At 40.5% G+C, this 19,997-nt stretch overlaps 1 protein-coding gene across 2 annotated transcripts; it reads right to left on the bottom strand.

Annotated features, from left to right (window-relative positions):
- Window positions 1-4,621: 4,621 nt before the first annotated feature.
- LOC143031656 (uncharacterized) lies at window positions 4,622-18,838 on the bottom strand. 2 transcript variants are annotated; one of them, XM_076195771.1, is made up of 2 exons: window positions 18,760-18,838; window positions 4,622-6,291 (listed from the first exon to the last, which is right to left on the bottom strand). In XM_076195771.1, the coding sequence occupies exon 2, from the start codon at window positions 6,185-6,187 to the stop codon at window positions 4,625-4,627; it is 1,563 nt and encodes a 520-aa protein (XP_076051886.1). In that variant the 5' UTR covers window positions 6,188-6,291; window positions 18,760-18,838; the 3' UTR covers window positions 4,622-4,624. The 2 variants fall into 2 exon arrangements, with proteins under 2 accessions (XP_076051886.1, XP_076051885.1); XM_076195770.1 differs by having other exon boundaries at window positions 18,697-18,782.
- Window positions 18,839-19,997: the final 1,159 nt, after the last annotated feature.

The raw sequence follows: 19,997 nt of genomic DNA on the forward strand, positions 1-19,997 counted from the left end.
AGTAGCATGTGAACTTTTCCTTTGCCAACTTTCGGTTTTTCTCGTAAGACTGTGATGTCAAGCTTGCCATTTACATCCTGATGCTTGCCATGTGCATGCATTATGAAATGCCGTGCCATGCTGCCAATTTGATCAGTGATCTGTCATATTTCATGTGTTAGCAAGGTTTTATAAAGTATTTAGTTCGAAAATCGTTTACTGTGTCAGCGCAAGTTGCAACAGTAATTCAACGAAACAAACATCAGTGCTGGAATCTTGTCACAAAGTTGTGTGCTTCTTTGTTCCCAAGTCCCAGCACTTTTTTTTTTTTTTTTTTATGAAGTATAAAAATTATGGTTTAACAAATTCATTGATTAACATTCGAGAAGTTACCAGTCACAGTTTTCAACCTGGTTGGGTTCTCAAACAGTGGTATTTGAAATAAGATTAAGACCTTTGAGTGGTTGAATTTTCGAAGACGTAGGTCCCTTGCCTTGAGGTCTGTTAGGTACTAGAGCTCTGGGTAGTCTGTGGCGACAGTTAGTGCGGACAGTGTATTTGGCACGTCTCTTCTGAGTTCGTAAAGCTCGAAAAGGCCATGGGTTAATATTGACTTTTTAAGTAAATTCTCAAAAGTTCAATCCCCGATTTATTAAACTAATATTTATTATATAAAAAGAGATTTAACAAGCAATAAAAGAGGGAGTTAAATCGTATCTTATTTAAAGTTACAATAGGCGCGGTTCAAAGCTTCAGGAAATGCTCCTGATTCGAAAGATGTAGACAACACCACCTTGAGGGAAAGTTCCCAAAACGAAATGGTAGGCACTAATAAAGATTCCCAATAATAAGGAAGATGCCTATTCAAATAGGTAACAATTACCACAGAAGTAATGAAAGGAAGACAAGTACATATTTAACTTCAAACATCTCAATGTAATTTCAGTATGGTAATTCAGGCACAAGGGGGCTGAATCCATATTGAGAATGGTAAAATGTATACATGGTGATTGAAAATTATCATTATTAATTTTCCATTTTCAGACTACTATTTGCTGCACTTCTTTTCAATGAAATTTCATGTAAAAAGAAGAAGAAAAAAAAAAATTAGAGAGGTGCAATGGGCTATCTTATCCCAAAGTCAAAACAGATGTTGGAGTGGTGAAGGTTGATCTAAAATATGGTGAGTGTATAAAGCATTACTGTACTACATATTGCATCCAAACTGTGAAACTGTATAGGACTTCCTACTGGAGCAATGTGATAACTTCAAAATACTTACCTAAAAATTTGGTATTGTCCTGATATGACAAACTAAATAAAATGCACAAAATATAAACCTCAATTTTTTATTTACAGAATACATACAAATTCTACTTGGTGAATTACTGAGGTTATATTCTGTATATCCATCATACAAACTTGCAAGAGATGCCAAACTTCAGTCCACTATAAAAGTTCCTGAACCAGTCTGTTCCAAGTATGAAAAACAAGAGAAGTCTGACATCATCCTGAAACGAAGGTCCAGGTTTAATTGTCCAACAAAGTGAATTTTTCCATATACCAAAAACAAATAGTACATACATATACCAAAGGCTTTTTCCCCCTTACACGGAAGGTAGCCTCCTGGGTGATGGGTCCACTGCCCTGGGTTAGAGGCAGTGTCACAAGACACAGCACATCCACAGCAAGGCTGCTTCATTCGACCCTCCCTCTCCGTCTCTTCATGTAGAAAAGGAGAAGACGGGGAGAAATCCCTTCAGGCTGAGTCCATTTTTTTTCTCATACATACTCCCTCACCCCCCATTCCCCACCCACTTCCCCTCATGCATCACAGCATCATCCATACACAACCATTCTCCATTCACCCCTACCTTCTGTCCTCTCCTGTCCTTCCTCAACAGACATTACCTTCTTTCCCAATGCCCCTTTTACCCCTTCCATCCATCTCATCCTAGGTCATCTCCTCATGTTCACTCCTTCCACCTCTGCCTTCCACACCTGTTTTAATAATCTTTCATCACTCATTCTCTCCATGTGTCCAAACCATCCCAATACTCTTTCATCAACCCTATCTCCCAAATCCCTTTCCACGCCTGTTCTCCTCACCTCATTTTTCACTCTATCTAGCCTAGTAACCCTTATCATACTTCTCAGTCATTTCATCTCAAACACATTCAAACTCCTCTCTTATGTTCCATGTTTCTGCCCTGTATTGTGCTGTTGGCACAATCAATCCTTCATACAATCTCCTCATAGCATCCATTCCCAAATGTCTATTTCTCATTACACATCTTAAACCACCAAGGTATTTACTCGCTTCTCTCACCGGTAATCTACATTCTACCTCCACCCCCACTCCTCCCTTTCCTGCCACATTCGCATCCAAGTATCTAAAACTATCCACTTCCTCCAGTTTCTTTCCCTTAATACTCACTTCCAGTCTGCTGCCACTTTCTCCCCTTGTATATCTCATCACCTTACTTTTACCCACATTTATCTTCAACTTCCTTCTTTTGCACATCTTCCAAAACTATCACTAACTTCCTCAATCCCTCCTCTGATCCTGCCACAAGTGCAGTGTCATCAGCAAACAACAACTGGCTTATCTCCCCCTTTTCTCCATTTTCTTTAACCATCTCCAATCCCTGACCCACTACCCTTGCATTCACCACTTGCACCACCCCATCCATGTATAAATTGAACAGTCAGGATGACATAACACATCCTTGATAAAATCCCACCTTTACCTCAAACCACTCACTCTCTCCATTTCTAATCCTAACACAAGCTGTACTACTCTCATAAAAACTCTTGACTGCTCTTAACAGCTTTCCTCCTATCCTGTATATCTGCAAAACCTCCCACAGTGCCTTACTGTCTACCATGTCATAAGCCTTTTCCAAATCCATAAAAGCCCAAAATACATCCTTACCTTTTCCTACAGCTTTCTTACATATCTGTCTTAACACAAAAATCTGATCTACACAACCCCTACCTGTCCTAAAACCACACTGTTCCTAACCAATTACTCCCTCTGTTCCTCTCCTAATCTGCTCAATCAAGACCCTCTCATAAGCCTTTCCAGCTACACTTAACAAGCTGATCCCTCTGAAACTACTACACTCACACTTGTCCCCCTTTCCCTTGTAGAGTGGAGCTATACAGGCACTCCTCCAGTCCTCTGGCACTCTACCCTCTCTTAAACAACCACTAAAAAACCTCACCAGCCAGTCCACCATCACCGGACCTCCTTTTTTCAGACATTTTGTATGGTATCCATCCAACCCAGGTGCCTTACCAGCTCTCATCATCTTAACAGCTGCCTTCACTTCATCTTTCCTTATTTCTCCTCCATTTTCCTCACTCATCATGGTCATTTTCTTAGTGCTTCCCACTGCAACTGCCTTTCCCTCCCTATCCTCCTTCAAATGTAGCAACTCCCTAAAATACTCTAACCACCTTTCCCTCACTGCCTTCTCTTCCATTATCATCTCTCCATCTGTATCACCTTTTCTTCTCTACTTGATTCGTCTCCTATTCCTCTTTTAATTTCTTTCCAAAACATTTTTCATTACTTTCAAAATTTTCTGTCATACTACCCCATTTCATATCTGCTCTCCTCTTTTATGCTTTACTTGTCTTCTCTTTTCTTTGTACCTCTCATATGATTCTCTCATCCTATTTTGTAACCAATCTGTGAAAGCCTGCTTCTTCTCTTCTACACCCTTCTTTCCTTCCTCATCCCACCACTCACTACTTTTCCTTCTATTTTCTCCCATCCTCCTTGTTCCACGCACCACCTTTGCACACCTTATGACTCCCTCCTTGAACCATCCCCATTCCTCCTCCACTTCTGGTTTTACTCTATCCTTCACTCCCTCCCACTCCTCTCTCAGCTTCTTCTTGTACTCCTTCTCCTTTTCTTTCTAATTTAAGCAGTTCACTCAAAGTACCTCCCAATCTTCTGCCCTTTTCCTCTTTCTCCACCTATTCTCCACTCTCAACTTACCTTCCACCAAAAAGTGATCTGATATTTCCCCACTCTCTCCCCTTTGAACATGTACATCCTACTATACTCTTGGTTATCACTATAAAGTCCATTAATGCTCTATCTGCCACACTTCCATCCACCACCCTCTCCCATGTGGACTTACTGTATGCTTGACTTTCTTCCTAAACACTATATTTGCTATCAACTCCCTAGACACATCTCCACCATCAACTCTCCACTACGATTTTTTCCTGGAACTTCATATCTCCCAATCACTCCATCTAATGGTTCATTTTCTACCCTAGCATTAGGTCTCCCAATACAACTATATTGACATTTCTCCCTAATACCTCTATACAGGTAAAACAAGGGGAACGCCATGCTGGACTCTAAGTGTGTAGGCATCACTTGTGTATGCCTTTCTGCTTGTTTAATCCAAGCCGTCGGAAGAGTGTGATCTTTTCATCATACAAATCATACAGGAATGGCTTCTCTCCAATGTCTATCCTCATATACCTTGTGAGAGAAGTCTTATGTAAAAAACCAGAATCAAAGAGGTCACAGTGGAAAGGCTTCTCTTTCTCCTGTGGGAGTCTTCATCTGCTGTGTGGGATAACCCTTTTGTGAAAAAGCAAAGTTACACAGGTCACACTAGAAGACCTCTCCTGTGTGGCTCTTCATATGCTCTGTGAGAGAATCCTTTTTTGAGAAAGCTGCATTGCACAGGTCACATTGGAAAGGCGTCTCTCCTGTGTGGGTCTTCATATGCTTTGTCAGATCACCTTTTCTTGAAAAAGCAGAATTGCACAAGTCGCACTGGAAAGGCTTCTCTCCTGTGTGGGTCCTCATATGGTTTGTGAGATTACCCTTTTGTGAAAAAGCAGATTTACACAGGTCACACTGGAAAGGCTTTTCTCCTGTGTGGGTCCTCATATGTGTTGTAAAAGAATGCTTTTGGGAGAAAGCAGAATCGCACAGGTCGCATTGGAAAGGTTTCTCTCCTGTATGAGTCCTCATATGACTTGTGAGATGACTCTTTTGTGAGAAAGCAGAATCACACAGGTCACACTGGAAAGGCTTCTCTCCTGTGTGGGTCCTCATATGAATTGTGAGATGACCCTTTATTGAGAAAGCAGAATCACACAGGTCACATTGGAAAGGCTTCTCTCCTGTGTGGGTCCTCATATGCTTTGTAAGATTACTCTTTAGTGAGAAAGCAGAATCACACAGATCACACTGGAAAGGCTTCTCTCCTGTGTGGGTCCTCATATGAATTGTGAGATGACCCTTTCTTGAGAAAGCAGAATCACACAGGTCACATTGGAAAGGCTTCTCTCCTGTGTGGGTCCTCATATGCCTTATGAGAGTAATCTTTAGTGAGAAAGGAGAATCACACAGGTCACATTGGAAAGGCTTCTCTCCTGTGTGGGTCCTCATATGACTTGTGAGATGACCCTTTCTTGAGAAAGCAGAATCACACAGGTCACACTGGAAAGGCTTCTCTCCTGTGTGAGTCCTCATATGACTTGTAAGAGAACCCTTTATTGAGAAAGCAGAATCACACAGGTCACACTGGAAAGGCTTCTCTCCTGTGTGGGTCCTCATATGACTTGTGAGATGACCCTTTATTGAGAAAGCAGAATCACACAGGTCACACTGGAAAGGCTTCTCTCCTGTGTGAGTCCTCATATGACTTGTAAGAGAATCCTTTAGTGAGAAAGCAGAATCGCACAGATCACACTGGAAAGGCTTCTCTCCTGTGTGGGTCCTCATATGAATTGTGAGATGACCTTTTACTGAGAAAGCAGAATTGCACAGGTCACACTGGAAAGGCTTCTCTCCTGTGTGGGTCCTCATATGACTTGTGAGATGACCTTTTACTGAGAAAGCAGAATCACACAGATCACACTGGAAAGGCTTCTCTCCTGTGTGGGTCCTCATATGACTTGTGAGATTACCCTTTTGTGAGAAAGCAGAATCACACAGGTCACACTGGAAAGGCTTCTCTCCTGTGTGGGTCCTCATATGCTTTGTAAGATGACCCTTTCTTGAGAAAGCAGAATCACACAGGTCGCATTGGAAAGGCTTCTCTCCTGTGTGGGTCCTCATATGCTTTGTAAGATCACTCTTTTGTGAGAAAGCAGAATCACACAGGTTACACTGGAAATACTTCTCTCTTCTGTGGGTCATCATGTGATATCTAAAACAAATCATGATATAGCTGTGCTATAGATGTCACACCAGATCCTCTTCATTACATGACACCTATGGATTCTATGGATAGCTCTTCCAAAGGAATGGTGATAGTTACCCTCCTCCTGGAAAATATGTAATCATAAGATTGTCATCTAACTCTTTGAAATTGTGTAATATACTGTAATAGGATTGTGAGTGTTGTGTACACAAACCATTTAATATTCAAGTCCCTTTGTACCTAAACAGACCCCTTGTACTTGCCATAATGTAACATGAAATATAAATACTAACAGATATAGTGCTATTATATATTGCATTCTACCTTTACATTAGAAATATGCTGAAAACCATCCAATAGCTACATGCATACTCACCCCACCACAACTGGAATGACTAAAATTTTGCTCTGGCTTTTTCATCATGTCATGAGATTTGGAAGTGGGAAACAGCCCAGATGGCCAAAGCAGTCATATTTTAACATAATTCCACAACATTCCATGTTTGGGCTCACAAGACCAGAGTCTAAATATGACAAACCCTAGGAGGGCTTATTCAGTTCATCTCATCTGACCCAAATAAGTGATGCAAGTTGTCACATCCTTTCAGATAAACTGGTAGGTGGTGTACCTGTGTTATTATTTCTAAATAACATAATAAATGAAATTGTAGAGGAAATTTCCATATTTTTTCTTGTCACATTAAGTAAAATACCTGTTTGTCTAATAAAAAATATATATATTGGATATACCTACTAAAACAATCTCAACAATCATGATGTAATCAGGAAGGAACTGGTATTAAAGGTTCAATCCCAGTAAATGTGGAAATAGCAAGAGGACAATGTATATCAGAATTAGTGCTTTCACATATTCAACCTACAGGTCCTTTAAACACAGGCATTACATACACAATCTCAGTCATCTTCCAGGAAGCCTGTGACTCCCTTACCAGTTGTGACACTTGTGTGATAATATATATATACATATACCAAAGGCTTTTTCCCCTTTACAAGGAAGGTAGCCAAAAAAACAAAGACATAGAATCCACTCCCACCCATTCCATCCCCACATACTCCACTCCCATCCACCACCCTCCTCCCCTCTTATCTTGGCTCCTCAGTAACCCCTGCATCTCGCCCACTGCCCTGGGTCAGAAGCAGTGTCGCAAGACATAGCACTTCCTCATTAAAATGGTGATCCCCCCTCTTCATCCCCTCATTTAGAAATGGAAAAGATGGCTTAGAAATCCCTTCAGGATATATAAATTTATTTTTCACACACACTCCCTCACCCCCCATCCCCCACCCACTCCCTTTCATGTATTACAGCATCATCCATACACAACCATTCTCCATTCACCCAAATCTTCTGTCTTCTCCTGTCCTTCCTCAACAGACATTCCCCTCTTTCCCAATGCCCCTTTTACCCCATCCATCCATCTCATCCTTGGTCATCCCCACATGTCAACTCCTACCTCTGCCTTCCACAGGTGTTTTAATAATCTTTCTTCACTCATTCTCTCCTTGTGTCCAAACCATCCCAATACTCTTTCATCAACCCTATCTCCCAAATCCCTTTCCATCCCCGTTCTCCTCCTCACCTCCTCATTTCTCACTCTATCCTGCCTAGTAACCCCTATCATACTTCTCAGGCACCTCATCTCAAACACATTCAATCTCCTCCTCTCCTATGTTTCATGTTTCTGCCCCATAAAGTGCTGTTGGCACAATCACTCTTTCATACAATCTTCTTGTAGCATTCATTCCCAAATGCCTATTTCTCAGTACGCTTTTTAATCCCCCTAGGTATTTAACTGCTCTCAATCTACATTCTATGTCCACCACTCCTTCCTTTCCTGCCACATTTGCACCCAAGTATCTAAAACTATTCACTTCCTCCAGTCTCTCTCCCTTAATACTCAGTTCCAGTCTGTTGCCACTTTCTCCTCTTGTATATCTCATCACCTTACTTTTACCCACATTCATCTTCGAACAACAACTGGCTTATCTCCCACTTTTCTCCATTTTCTTTAACCATCTCTAATCCCCGACCCATTATCCTTGCATCTACCTCTCACACCACCCCATTCATATATAAATTGAACAACCAAGGTGACATAACACATCCCTGGTGAAGTCCCACCTTTACCTCAAACTACTCACTCCATTTCTGAATTTAACACAAGCTCTACTACTCTCATAAAAACTCTTGACTGCTCTTATCCCATATATCTGCAATACCTCCCACAGTGCCTTCCTGTCTACCCTGTCATAAGCCTTTTCCAAATCCATAAAGGCCCAAAAAGCATCTTTACCTTTTCCTATAACTTCCTCACATATCTGTCTTACCACAAAAATCTGATCCACACAACTCCTACCTGTCCTAAATCAACACTATTCCTCACCAATTACTATCTCTGTTCCTTTCTTAATCCGCTCAATCAAGATTCTCCCATAAGCCTTCAACTACACTTAACAAACTGATCCCTCTGAAACTACTAAACTCACACTTGTCCCCTTTTCCCTTGTAGAGTGGAACTATACAGGCACTCCTCCAGTCCTCTGGCACTCTACCCTCTCTTAAGTTAACATTGAATAACCTCACCAGCCACTGCACCATCACCGTACCTTTTTTTGTTTGTTTGTTTTTTGACATTCTACATGACACCCATCTAACCCAGGTCTTTTCCCTGCTCTCATCATCTTAACAACTGCCTTCACCTCATCTTTTCCTTAATTCTCTTCAATTTCCCTCAGTTACTGTCATTTTCTTAGCATTTTCCACTGCAATTACCTTTCCCTCCCTATCCTCCTTCACATTTAGCAACTCCCTAAAATACTCTGCCCATCTTCCTCTCACTGCCGTCTCTTCCATTATCATCTCTCCATCTGCACCTTTTACCTTTTCTTCTCTACTTGATTTGCCTCCTCTTCCTCTCTTAATTTCTTTCCAAAACATCTTTTAATTTCAAAACTTTCTGTCATACTCTTACCCCATTTCATATCTGCTCTCCTCTTTGCCTCTTTTATGCTTTACTTGTCTTCTCTTTTCTTTGTACCTCTCATATGATTCTCTCATCCTATTTTGTAACCAATCTGTGAATGCTTGCTTCTTCTCTTCTACAACCTTCTTTGCTTCCTCATCCCACCACTCACTACTTTTCCTTCTATTTCCTCATGTCCTCCTTGTTCCACACACCATCTTTGCACATTTTGTGCATCCCTCCTTGAATTATCCCCATTCCTTCTCCACTCCTAATTCTACTCTATCCTTCACTCCTTCCCACTCCTCTCTCAGCTTCTTCTTGTACTCCTCCTTTTCTTTCTCATTTAAGCACTTCACTTTACGCACCTCCCTACCTTCTGTCCTTTTCCTCTTTCTCCATCTATCCTCCACTCTCAACTTACCTTCCACCAAAAAATTATCTGATATTCCCCCACTCTCTCCCCTTAGAACATGTACATCCTTAACTATTCCTACTATTCTCCTGGTTACCGCTATACAGTATACAGTAGACCATTAATGCTCTATCTACCACCCTCTCCCATGTGCTGTCATGCTTGACTTTCTTCCTCACTGTTTTTGGTATTATCAACTCTCTTTCAAGACACATCTCCACCATCAATTCTGCACTACAATTTTTCCTGGAACTCCACACTTTCCAACCACTCCATCTGTTGGTTCATTTCCTACCCTAGCATTAAGGTCTGCCAATACCACTACATTGACATTTCTCCCTAAACCCTCTATGCACTCATTTAAATCAATCCAAAAAGCCTCCCTCTCCTCTACACTCTTCTCACTACCAGGCCCATATGCACTTACAAAAACCCACATGTCCCTTCCCAGTTTCACTCAATACCAACACATCCATCTTTCTTCTCACAAACATACTACCTATCTCTTCCCTTTTACTCTCATCTGTACCACATCCATGCACATTAAAAGACCCAAACCTTAGGTTACTGGTCAGAAAACTATCAGACCCTCTTATGCCTTTACTTTTTTTAGGAATGTCCTCTTTGTGGAACTTTTATTTGATATTAGTATTATCTCAGTTTAGAATGTGTCCCTGCCTATTAACATTAATCAATGTAAAGTTGGATATTTTATGAGTTTTGGTCCCATTTGAGCATTTCCCACCTTGAAGATGACAGCATATTTGCCGAGATCATTTGATCAAATAATGTAGTTGACAGCAAGAATGATTCCTGTCCCAACCTCTTCAATGATGCTGAAGAACATGCTACCAAAGAACATACCCCTACATCTTACTGGTTTGTGACATACTATAAGGATAACAGAGGTAACTTTATCCATGCTACTAAGTATCTAGAGAGACTGGAGTGTTCCCTACAAATAACCTAAATAAATATGGTAAAGATGATCTGAGGTAAGGACTTAACACCGGCCATGATGCTCCTCCATCTACCTTGTCCTTCAGATGGAATTTTCAAATCCATCAAACAACACCGAACATTCAATTACTACAAAGCACATTTCCACAATCAAGACCTACATAAATTCTCAGAAATATCAATTGTGCCCTGACAATGCTTACAGAGTGACAAAAACAAGAGAAAATAGTAGCATGCTCACATTTCATGGTCCATATCTCCCTGAGTGAGTAAATATTGGTCCTCTTTCTCTCCCAATAAAAGCTTTCATCAATTGTCTTTTACAGTGTTACCAGTGTTATGAGTTTCACCATGGAAGAAAGAACTGTACAAATGGTCCTCGATGTGGTCATTGCTCTGTCCTTGATTCACTTCCTACTATTGATTGTGAATCAGAACTTCATTGTTTCCATAGCAGAGAAGCTCACTTAATACATTCTCAACAATGCAAAGAGTACTGTCTTGAACAAGACATTCTTCAACTGGTTAGTCTTGGTAGTGCCAAGCAAGTACTTCATTTTAGACAGATGGATGGCGGAGCAAAGACATATGCCTTCTCCTTCCACTCCATCCCTGTCCTCCACTCCTATGAGAATCCTGCTTCCGCTGTTCAGTCCAGAGCAAGTTATCTATTTTGTAAAGTTACAATGTATCATCAACAGATCCCTCCACCTCGTCTTTAGCAATGCATCCCATTGCATCTTCAACAAAACCCTCTTCTACATCATTAGCAAAACCCTCAGTAACATCACAGACTCCCAAAACACAAGCCCATGCTCACACAGATTTCCAATCAAGAACCCATGCTAAGGATAGTGAATCAATACAGACACATTTTCAACAACAAAATCTGGTATGCAGCAATGTGTTACCAGAATTTGTTCTTAGATCCTCTGATGTCCATCCCTCAAAATCCTTTCTCCCTACAAAAGGACATAGTCCACCATGCCAGACTGTAGCAATGCTACCATCCAACCCTTTTAATTTAACACAAGAGGTTGGACGACAGCATTGCAAATAATCATCCAGGATGCAACACTTCACCCCATACTAGACAACACATTATGAAAGACTACACTGTACACAATCATGAACACCAACAACACAAAATACACTCTATAAAGGATTTGTGGGAAAACCCTGTTCCAGCTGTAGTGTTCCTCAGGGAGATGGGACTGCTTGGTTTGACAGTCTAAGGAACAACTATTGCCTATCATGATGTAAATAAGCTTCTCAGCAAAGATAGGTTTCCTGAAGAAGCACCTGCTGAATAGGTGCATTCAAAAGAGCTGTAATTGCTTTGCTTTGCTGTGTAGTACATTACATCATCACCTGATTCATTGTACAGCACAAATAATTAACCTTCAACAGCATTAATCAAGTTACATATCTTTCCGAGTCCATTATGTGTTATGTAAGTAGACTTTTTACAATATATCTCCATTCTATTATCTGTATACAGTATTTACCTAGTTGCATTTTACAGGACTGGATGCTCGTTGTGACCAGTTTTTGTATCTCTCCACTTCCAGTTTAATTTTGAACCTGTGTATGGTTTTAGCATTCACTGTTTCACACACATGCACACACACACACAGACAGTTACAGAAGAGATCTGAAAAAGAACAGCTTTCCACACAGAGTAATAGATATAAGGAACAAACTGAAAGAGGAAACAGTGAGTGCTAAAACTATAAATGACTTTAAGAAAAAACAGGATGCGGAAAGATACAACTGCGGGTCACTACGAGCATAGCTCTCCTCCTGCAAAATACAACTAGGTAAATACACACACACATATATATATGACTAAGTGGAGTATGAAACACAGGAGTCTTACATACATATACCAAAGGCTTTTTCCCCCTTACATGGGGGGTAGCCAAAAAGAAAAAGGCATAGAAATCACTTCCACCCATTTCATTTCCCATATATTCCACTCTCCTCTACCCTCCTCCCTCCCTCCTATATTGGCACCTCCTGGATGACGGGTCATCCCTGCATCCTGTCCACTGCCCTGGGTCAGAAGCAGTGTTGCAAGACACAGCACATCCACAGCAAGGCTGCTTCATAAATTCGGTGACCCCCCCTCTCCGTCCCCTCATGCAGAAAAGAAGACGGGGAGAAATCCCTTCGGGCTGCGTCAATTTTTTTTCATACATACTTCCTCACCCCCCATCCCCCACCCACTCTCACTCATGCATCACATCCTCATCTATACACAACCCTTCTCCATTCACCCCTATCTTCTGTCCTCTCCCATCCTTCCTCCACAGACATTCCTCTCTTTTGTAAAGCCCCTTTCATCCCATCCATCCATCTCATCCTAGGATGCCCCCTCATATTCACTCCTTCCACCTCTGCCTTCCACACTTCTTTTACTAATCTTTCTTCACTCATTCTTTCCATGTGTCCAAACCATCCTAATACTCTTTCATCAACCCTATCTCCCAACTCCCTTTCCACCTCTGTTCTCCTCCTCACCTCATTTCTCACTCTATCTAGCCTAGTAACCCCTATCATACTTCTCAGACATTTCATCTCAAACACATTCAAACTCCTTCTCTCTTCCTCTCTCATGTTCCATGTTTCTGCCCCGCACATTACTGTTGGCACAATCACTCCTTCATATAACCTCCTCTTAGCATCCATTCCCAGATGTCTATTTCTCATTATACTTTTTAATCCACCAAGGCATTTACTCGCTTCTCTCAATCTACATTCTACCTCCACCCCCACTCCTCCCTTTCCTGCCACATTCGCACCCAAGTATCTAAAACTATCCACTTCCTCCAGTTTCTCACCCTTAATGCTCACTTCCAGCCTACTGTCACTCTCTCCCCTTGTACATCTCATCACCTTACTTTTGCCCACATTAATCTTCAGCTTCCTTCTTTCACACACCTTCTCAAACTCTGTCACTAACTTCCTCAATCCCTCCTCTGATCCTGCTACAAGCGCAGTGTCATCAGCAAACAACAACTGGCTCACCTCCCACTTTTCTCCATTTTCTTTAATCATCTCCAACCCCTGACCCACTACCCTTGCATTCACCTCTCACAACACCCCATCCATGTAAAGATTGAACAGCCAGGGTGACATAACACATCCCTGACAAAGTCCCACCTTTACCTCAAACCATTCACTCATTCCATTTCTAATCCTAACGCGAGCTCTACTACTCTCATGAAAACTCTTGACTGCTCTTAACAGCTTTCCCCCTATCCCATATATCTGCAGTACCTTCCACAGTGCCTTCCTGTCTACCCTGTCGTAAGCCTTTTCCAGATCCATAAAGGCCCAAAAAACATCCTTACCTTTTCCTTTAGCTTTCTCACATATCTGCCTTACCACAAAAATCTGATCTACACATCCCCTACCTGTCCTAAAACCACGCTGTTCCTCACCAATTACTCCCTCTGTTCCTCTCCTAATCCTCTCAATCAAGACCCTCCCATAAGCCTTTCCAACTACACTCAACAAGCTGATCTCTCTGTAACTATTACACTCACACTTGTCCCCCTTTCCTTTGAAAAGCAGAACTATACAGGCACTCCTCCAGTCCTCCGGCACTCTACCCTCTCTTAAACAAACATTAAATAACCTCACCAGCCAGTCCACCATAACTGTACCTCCTTTCTTCAGACATTCTGCATGGCATCCATCCAACCCAGGTGCCTTACCTGCTCTCATCATCTTAACGGTTGCTTTCACTTCATCCTTCCCTATTTCTCCTCCATTTTCCTCACTCATCACTCTCATTTTCTTAGCTCTTCCCACTGCAACTACCTTTCCCTCCCTATCCTCCTTCACATTTAGCAACTCCCTAAAATACTCTGCCCACCTTCCTCTCACTGCCTTCTCTTCCATTATCATCTCTCCATCTGCACCTTTTACCTTTTCTTCTCTACTTGATTCGCCTCCTCTTCCTCTTTTAATTTCCTTCCAAAACATCTTTTTATTACTTTAAAAAATTTCTGTCATACTCTTTCCCCATTTCACATCTGCTCTTCTCTTTGCTTCCTTTATCTTATGGTTAACTTCCTTTCTCTTTACTTTGTACCTCTCATACAATTCCCTTGTCCTAATTTGTAGCCACTCTATGAATACCTGCTTCTTCTCTTTTACACCTTTCTTTGCTTCCTCATCACACCACTCACTACCCTTCCTTCTATTTCCTCCCACCCTCCTTGTTCCACACACCATCTTTGCATACCTTATGACTCCCTCCTTGAACCCTCTCCATTCCTCCTCCACTCCTAGTTCTACTCTATCCTTTACTCTCTCCCACCCTTCTCTCAACTTCTTCTTATACTCATTCTCCTTTTTTTCCTCATTTAAGCAGTTCACTTTAAGTACCTCCCTACCTTCTGCCCTTTTCCTCTTTCTCCACCTATTCTCCACTCTCAATTTACCTTCCACCAGGAAATGATCTGATATTCCCCCACTCTCTCCCCTTAGAACATGTACATCCTTAACTCTTCCTACCATACTCCTGGTCACCACTATATATTCCATTAACACTCTATCTGCCACCCTTCCATCCACCACCCTCTCCCATGTGCACTTATGCTTGACTTTCTTCTTAAACACTGTATTTGCTATCATCAACTCTCTTTCAAGGCACATCTCCACCATCAATTCACTACGATTTTTACCTGGAACTCCATACTTCCCAATCACTCCGTCAATTGGTTCATTTCCTACCCTAGCATTTAGGTCTACCTATACAACTACATTGACATTTCTCCCTAATCCCTCTATGTACTCATTTATATCTACCCAAAAAGCCTCCCTTTCCTCTACGCTCTTTTCACTACCAGGCCCATACGCACTTACAAAAACCCAAACCTCCTTTCCCAGCTTCACCTTCGTCCACATCAACCTTGATGACACCTCCTTCCACTCCACTACCCGCATATTTATCTCTTCACTTACTAGTATAGCCACCCCTTCTCTCCCTCGTCCCCTCTTCACTCTTGAGTACCTCCCAGCTACACTCCCAAACTCACAGTTGCCCTTTCCTTTCATTTTAGTTTCACTCAAAGCCAGTACATCCATCTTTCTTCTCACAAATATACTGCCTATCTCTTCCCTTTTACTCTCATCTGTACCACATCCACGCACATTAAAAGACCCAAACCTTAGGGTACTGGTTGGAAAGCTCCCAGACCCTCCTATGCCTTTGCTTTCTTTCTTAGGAATATCCCCTTTTGGGGATATAGGTAGTAGGACTCCTAATCCCATCCCCCATCCCTTTTTTGTTGCCTTTTACGACTCAAGTGGAAATGCTTGGTGGCAGTATTCTTTTGCCCCCACCATAGGGTAGGTAGGCGAAAAAAGGAAATGAATATTCAGAGAAATGGTACAGGACAGTAACAAGGGGTTGTGGGACAGCATAACGGAGGGACAGTCGTAGTATAAAAGTGTCATCATTTCTCTATGTACAGAATTTTCCTCTATCACAGACAACACGATGTGTGGCTCTGGTCCGTAGGGGTGCCTCATATAATCCCTAAAGTATCAACTGCATGCTACTCTGCCACAATAACATGCATCCAATACCCCAGACAGGAGTCTTAGTCCGAGTTTATTCTTGACTAGTTTTTCAGGTATCCTTTTTCAACGGAATGGTGTACAAACGAGCTGTGGGTATTTTATACATGAGGTGGACATCACTACCTCTCCATGTTACCAGAATTGGTGACAAGTGTGAACATTACATATTCATTGAAACAAATAATAAGTAAATGTAATAATAATAATAATGCTAGCAATAATGATAAGAGTAGTGGTAAATACAATGAAAATGATAAAAATAACAAAAAAAATAATAATAACAATGAAAATAATAATAATAATAATAACAATAATAACAGTAATAATAATAGTAATAATAATAACAATAATAACAATATTGATACAAATAATAATTATTAATATCAAATTAATAATGATAACAATAATAATAAAAAGAAGAGAATAACAATAATGGTAATATAATGAAAAATTATACTAATAATGATAATGATGAAAATATTAAGTGGTGAAGGAACAAAGTATAAATAATGGAGGATACATGATTTGATAGCATGTGAAATAAAATATGGTAGCACGGTGTAAGAAGAATTGTCAAAAGGAAGAAAGCTGGAAAGGGTAGGCAAAAGTGGTGAGAAAAAGGTATCTACTTAGAGTCGGGGGTCTAGGAAGCCATTCTTGGAGAGCTAATGTCAAGGTAGATTTTGTCCATTTCAAGTCACCAGTTCTCTTGTTTGTGTTTTTGTAGTTGCCAATGTAAAGGGATTCAATTATTTTCTGTTGATTCTTGTGTAGACCTTTGGCTAGAATAGTGAATCCCTCCCAGTTTGGTAGGTGTCCCTCTGTGTCTATGGGACACCTACCAAACTGGAAGGGATCCACCATTCTAGCCAAAGGTCTACACAAGACACAATGGAAAATAATTGAAATCTGAAAAAAAAAAGAATAGCTGCCCACACAGAGTGGTAGATATCTCGGACAAAATGAATGAGGAAACAGTGAGTGCAAAAACTATACAAGAATTTAAGATCAAACTGGATGTTGAATGATACAAAGGTGGGTCACTAGGAGCATAGCTCTCTTCCCATAAAATACAACTAGGTAAATACACACACCCGCACATATATATATATATATACACACCAAGGGCTTTTTCCTCCCTTATAAAGGAAGTAGCTAAGTCAAAAGACTCCCAGCCACTCCCAGCTATTTCACTCCAATCTACCACTCTTTCCTCCCTCTCATCTTAGCTCATTATGGATGATAGGTCATCCTTGTATCCTTCCCACTGTTCTGGGTCAAAAGCAATGCAGAAGACACAGTACATCCATGGCAAAGCTGCCTCACTTAACCCATTAAACTCCGATGACAAGATGTCTTGTCATTTGGTCAAATAAAACAAAAAATTATAAAACACCAAAATGTTTGGTGTTGGATCAAACATTTTGGTGTTTTATAATTTTTTGTTTTATTTGACCAAATGACAAGACATCTTGTCATCGGAGTTTAATGGGTTAATTGGTGACACCCCCTCTCTATCCCCTTTCATGTGGAAAAAGAGAAGACCTTAAATTGGGCTTCTACTGTCATACAATGCAAAAGGAGACTTGATCAATTTTGGGTCAACCAGGAGACTAAATTTAATTTTGAGGAAAGTCTTATACTGGTGGACACACCTGGTCTAAGTCAATTGGGGGAGGACACGGAGGGGACAGATCAGAGGCCTGACCTACTCAAGCTGAGAGTGATCTGGACATATAGGTCACATGACCTACATCCATTATATATGTAAGACTGCATAAGGGGAGGTATAATTGCTCATATTACAATGCAATGACTTCTGATTGATATGGCATGGATGTGTGGAATGAATATCAAGGAAAAATAAATTTACTCACAAGAATATCATTAGTGCACACTGAATTCTGAATGAACTTTATGAATTTTTTATTTTCCTACCAAGGAAGACTGAATGGAGGCCCATCCCCTAACAAGAATATAATAACAACGTAAGCAAATAAGATACACACATTGATAAGCATAGGATGCTTGCCAGTCCTAACTTTTTTTTTTAATCACTACCAATGTTAATATCAATCTGAGCTCACAATACTCACAATGATAAGAGCTAGCCAGTGATAAAGTTTGCAGCTTTGAGACTATCTTCAAGATATACCAAAATATTTGCCAGTCTCAATTTTCTAAAAATTGCTACCAATATTACTATTACTTTGTAATACTTATATATAGGTTTTAAAATACTTAATGATAAGAGCTAGAGTTAAGAATTGCACCAGTGAGATCAGACCTAACCTTGTTAAAGGTGTCCACTCATCTCAATTTTCTTAAACAACTATTGACACCACTTTTAGTTTGCAGTACTTATATCTGAGGTTAAGAACACTCAGAATTATATGAGCTGTCCGACTATATAGGTAATTGCAGGTGCCAGACTGGTAAACATCTTGATAAATACCTGCACATTTACCCCTGTTCAGAATGCCAAATTACACTACCAAACGGTAAGTGAATGCCAAAAGTAAACACACAACACATTCACTAAACTACTTTACCACTATATGATTTCACTTACGAATTCAACAAAGACACACTTGTTTAGCTTGTGCAAAACACAGCCACGAAATCCAGGTCTTACATTAGATGAAAGTGCAACTCAAGGCTTCGCCAGTGTTGTCCTTTGTCCGTAGCTCCAATTTCCGTCTTCTCTCATCATTTACTGTGAAAGAAAACGTACTAGAGTCAAATTATAGGGGTGGCTGATGTATCTGAGAAATGTCGATTTGCCCAGTGATATGACTGAACATAAGAACATAAGAATAAAGGAGACTGCAAGAGACCATAAGGCCTACACTAGGCAGCTCCGTATCCATCACCACCTGTCGTCCCCATCCATAAAGTTGTCTAATCGTTTTTTAAAACAACTGATAGTTTCAGCGCTTACTACATGGTCACTAAGTTTATTCCATTCATCGAACGCCCTATTAGTAAACCAATTCTTGCCTATTTCCTTCTTAAAGCTAAATTTGTCCAGTTTATACCCATTACTACGAGTCCTGCCCTGTTGTTTTATTATGATGACCTTGTTTGCATCACCTTTGTTATAGCCTTTGATCCACTTGAACACTTCTATTAGATCACCCCGCACTCTGCGTCTCTCCAGAGAGTGTAAGTTTAGGTTGAATTGAATTGAATTGAATTTTATTCGGATACAATCATACATACAATAAGTACAATACATACAAGACTCAATATTATACACAGTATATATAATTGTACATCCGAGGATGGCACAGAAAGTCAAAAGACTTATTTCCACTGTGGTCCTCATATTACAATTAGGAAAGGATTATCATAGAAAAGCTAGGTTATACGAAGTGTAAATTAGGATTATAAGAAGTGTAAATTAAACATATAAACTATTTTCTTCAGAGAGAACAGTGTCTAAAAGATAACATTTAACTGATTTTTTAAAACTACTTTTAGATACAATTGATTGAATGTTGGTCGGTAAAGAGTTCCAAGCAATAGCACCAGTGTATTTGAAAGTACTTTTCCCTAACGAACTATTAGGTGCCTAAGCCTCTCTTCGTAAGGCAAATTTCCGAGACCATGTATAATTTTGGTCATTCTTCTCTGTACTGATTCTAGTGAATTGATGTCCATTCTGTAGGACGGTGACCAAAACTGTACCGCATAGTCAAGGATGGGTCTAACTATCGCTAGACAGAGTTTAATAATTACCTTTGCACTTCTATTCGTTACCATCCTAGCAATGAAACCTAATGCTCTATTAGCTTTATTTCTGGTGCTAATGCACTGCTTCCTGGTTTTAAGGTCCGGACTCACCAGAACTCCCAAGTCCCTCTCGCACTC

Source organism: Oratosquilla oratoria, chromosome 12 (assembly GCF_046742065.1).
Source record: "Oratosquilla oratoria isolate Oo_2021 chromosome 12, ASM4674206v1, whole genome shotgun sequence".
NCBI lineage: Eukaryota > Metazoa > Arthropoda > Malacostraca > Stomatopoda > Squillidae > Oratosquilla > Oratosquilla oratoria.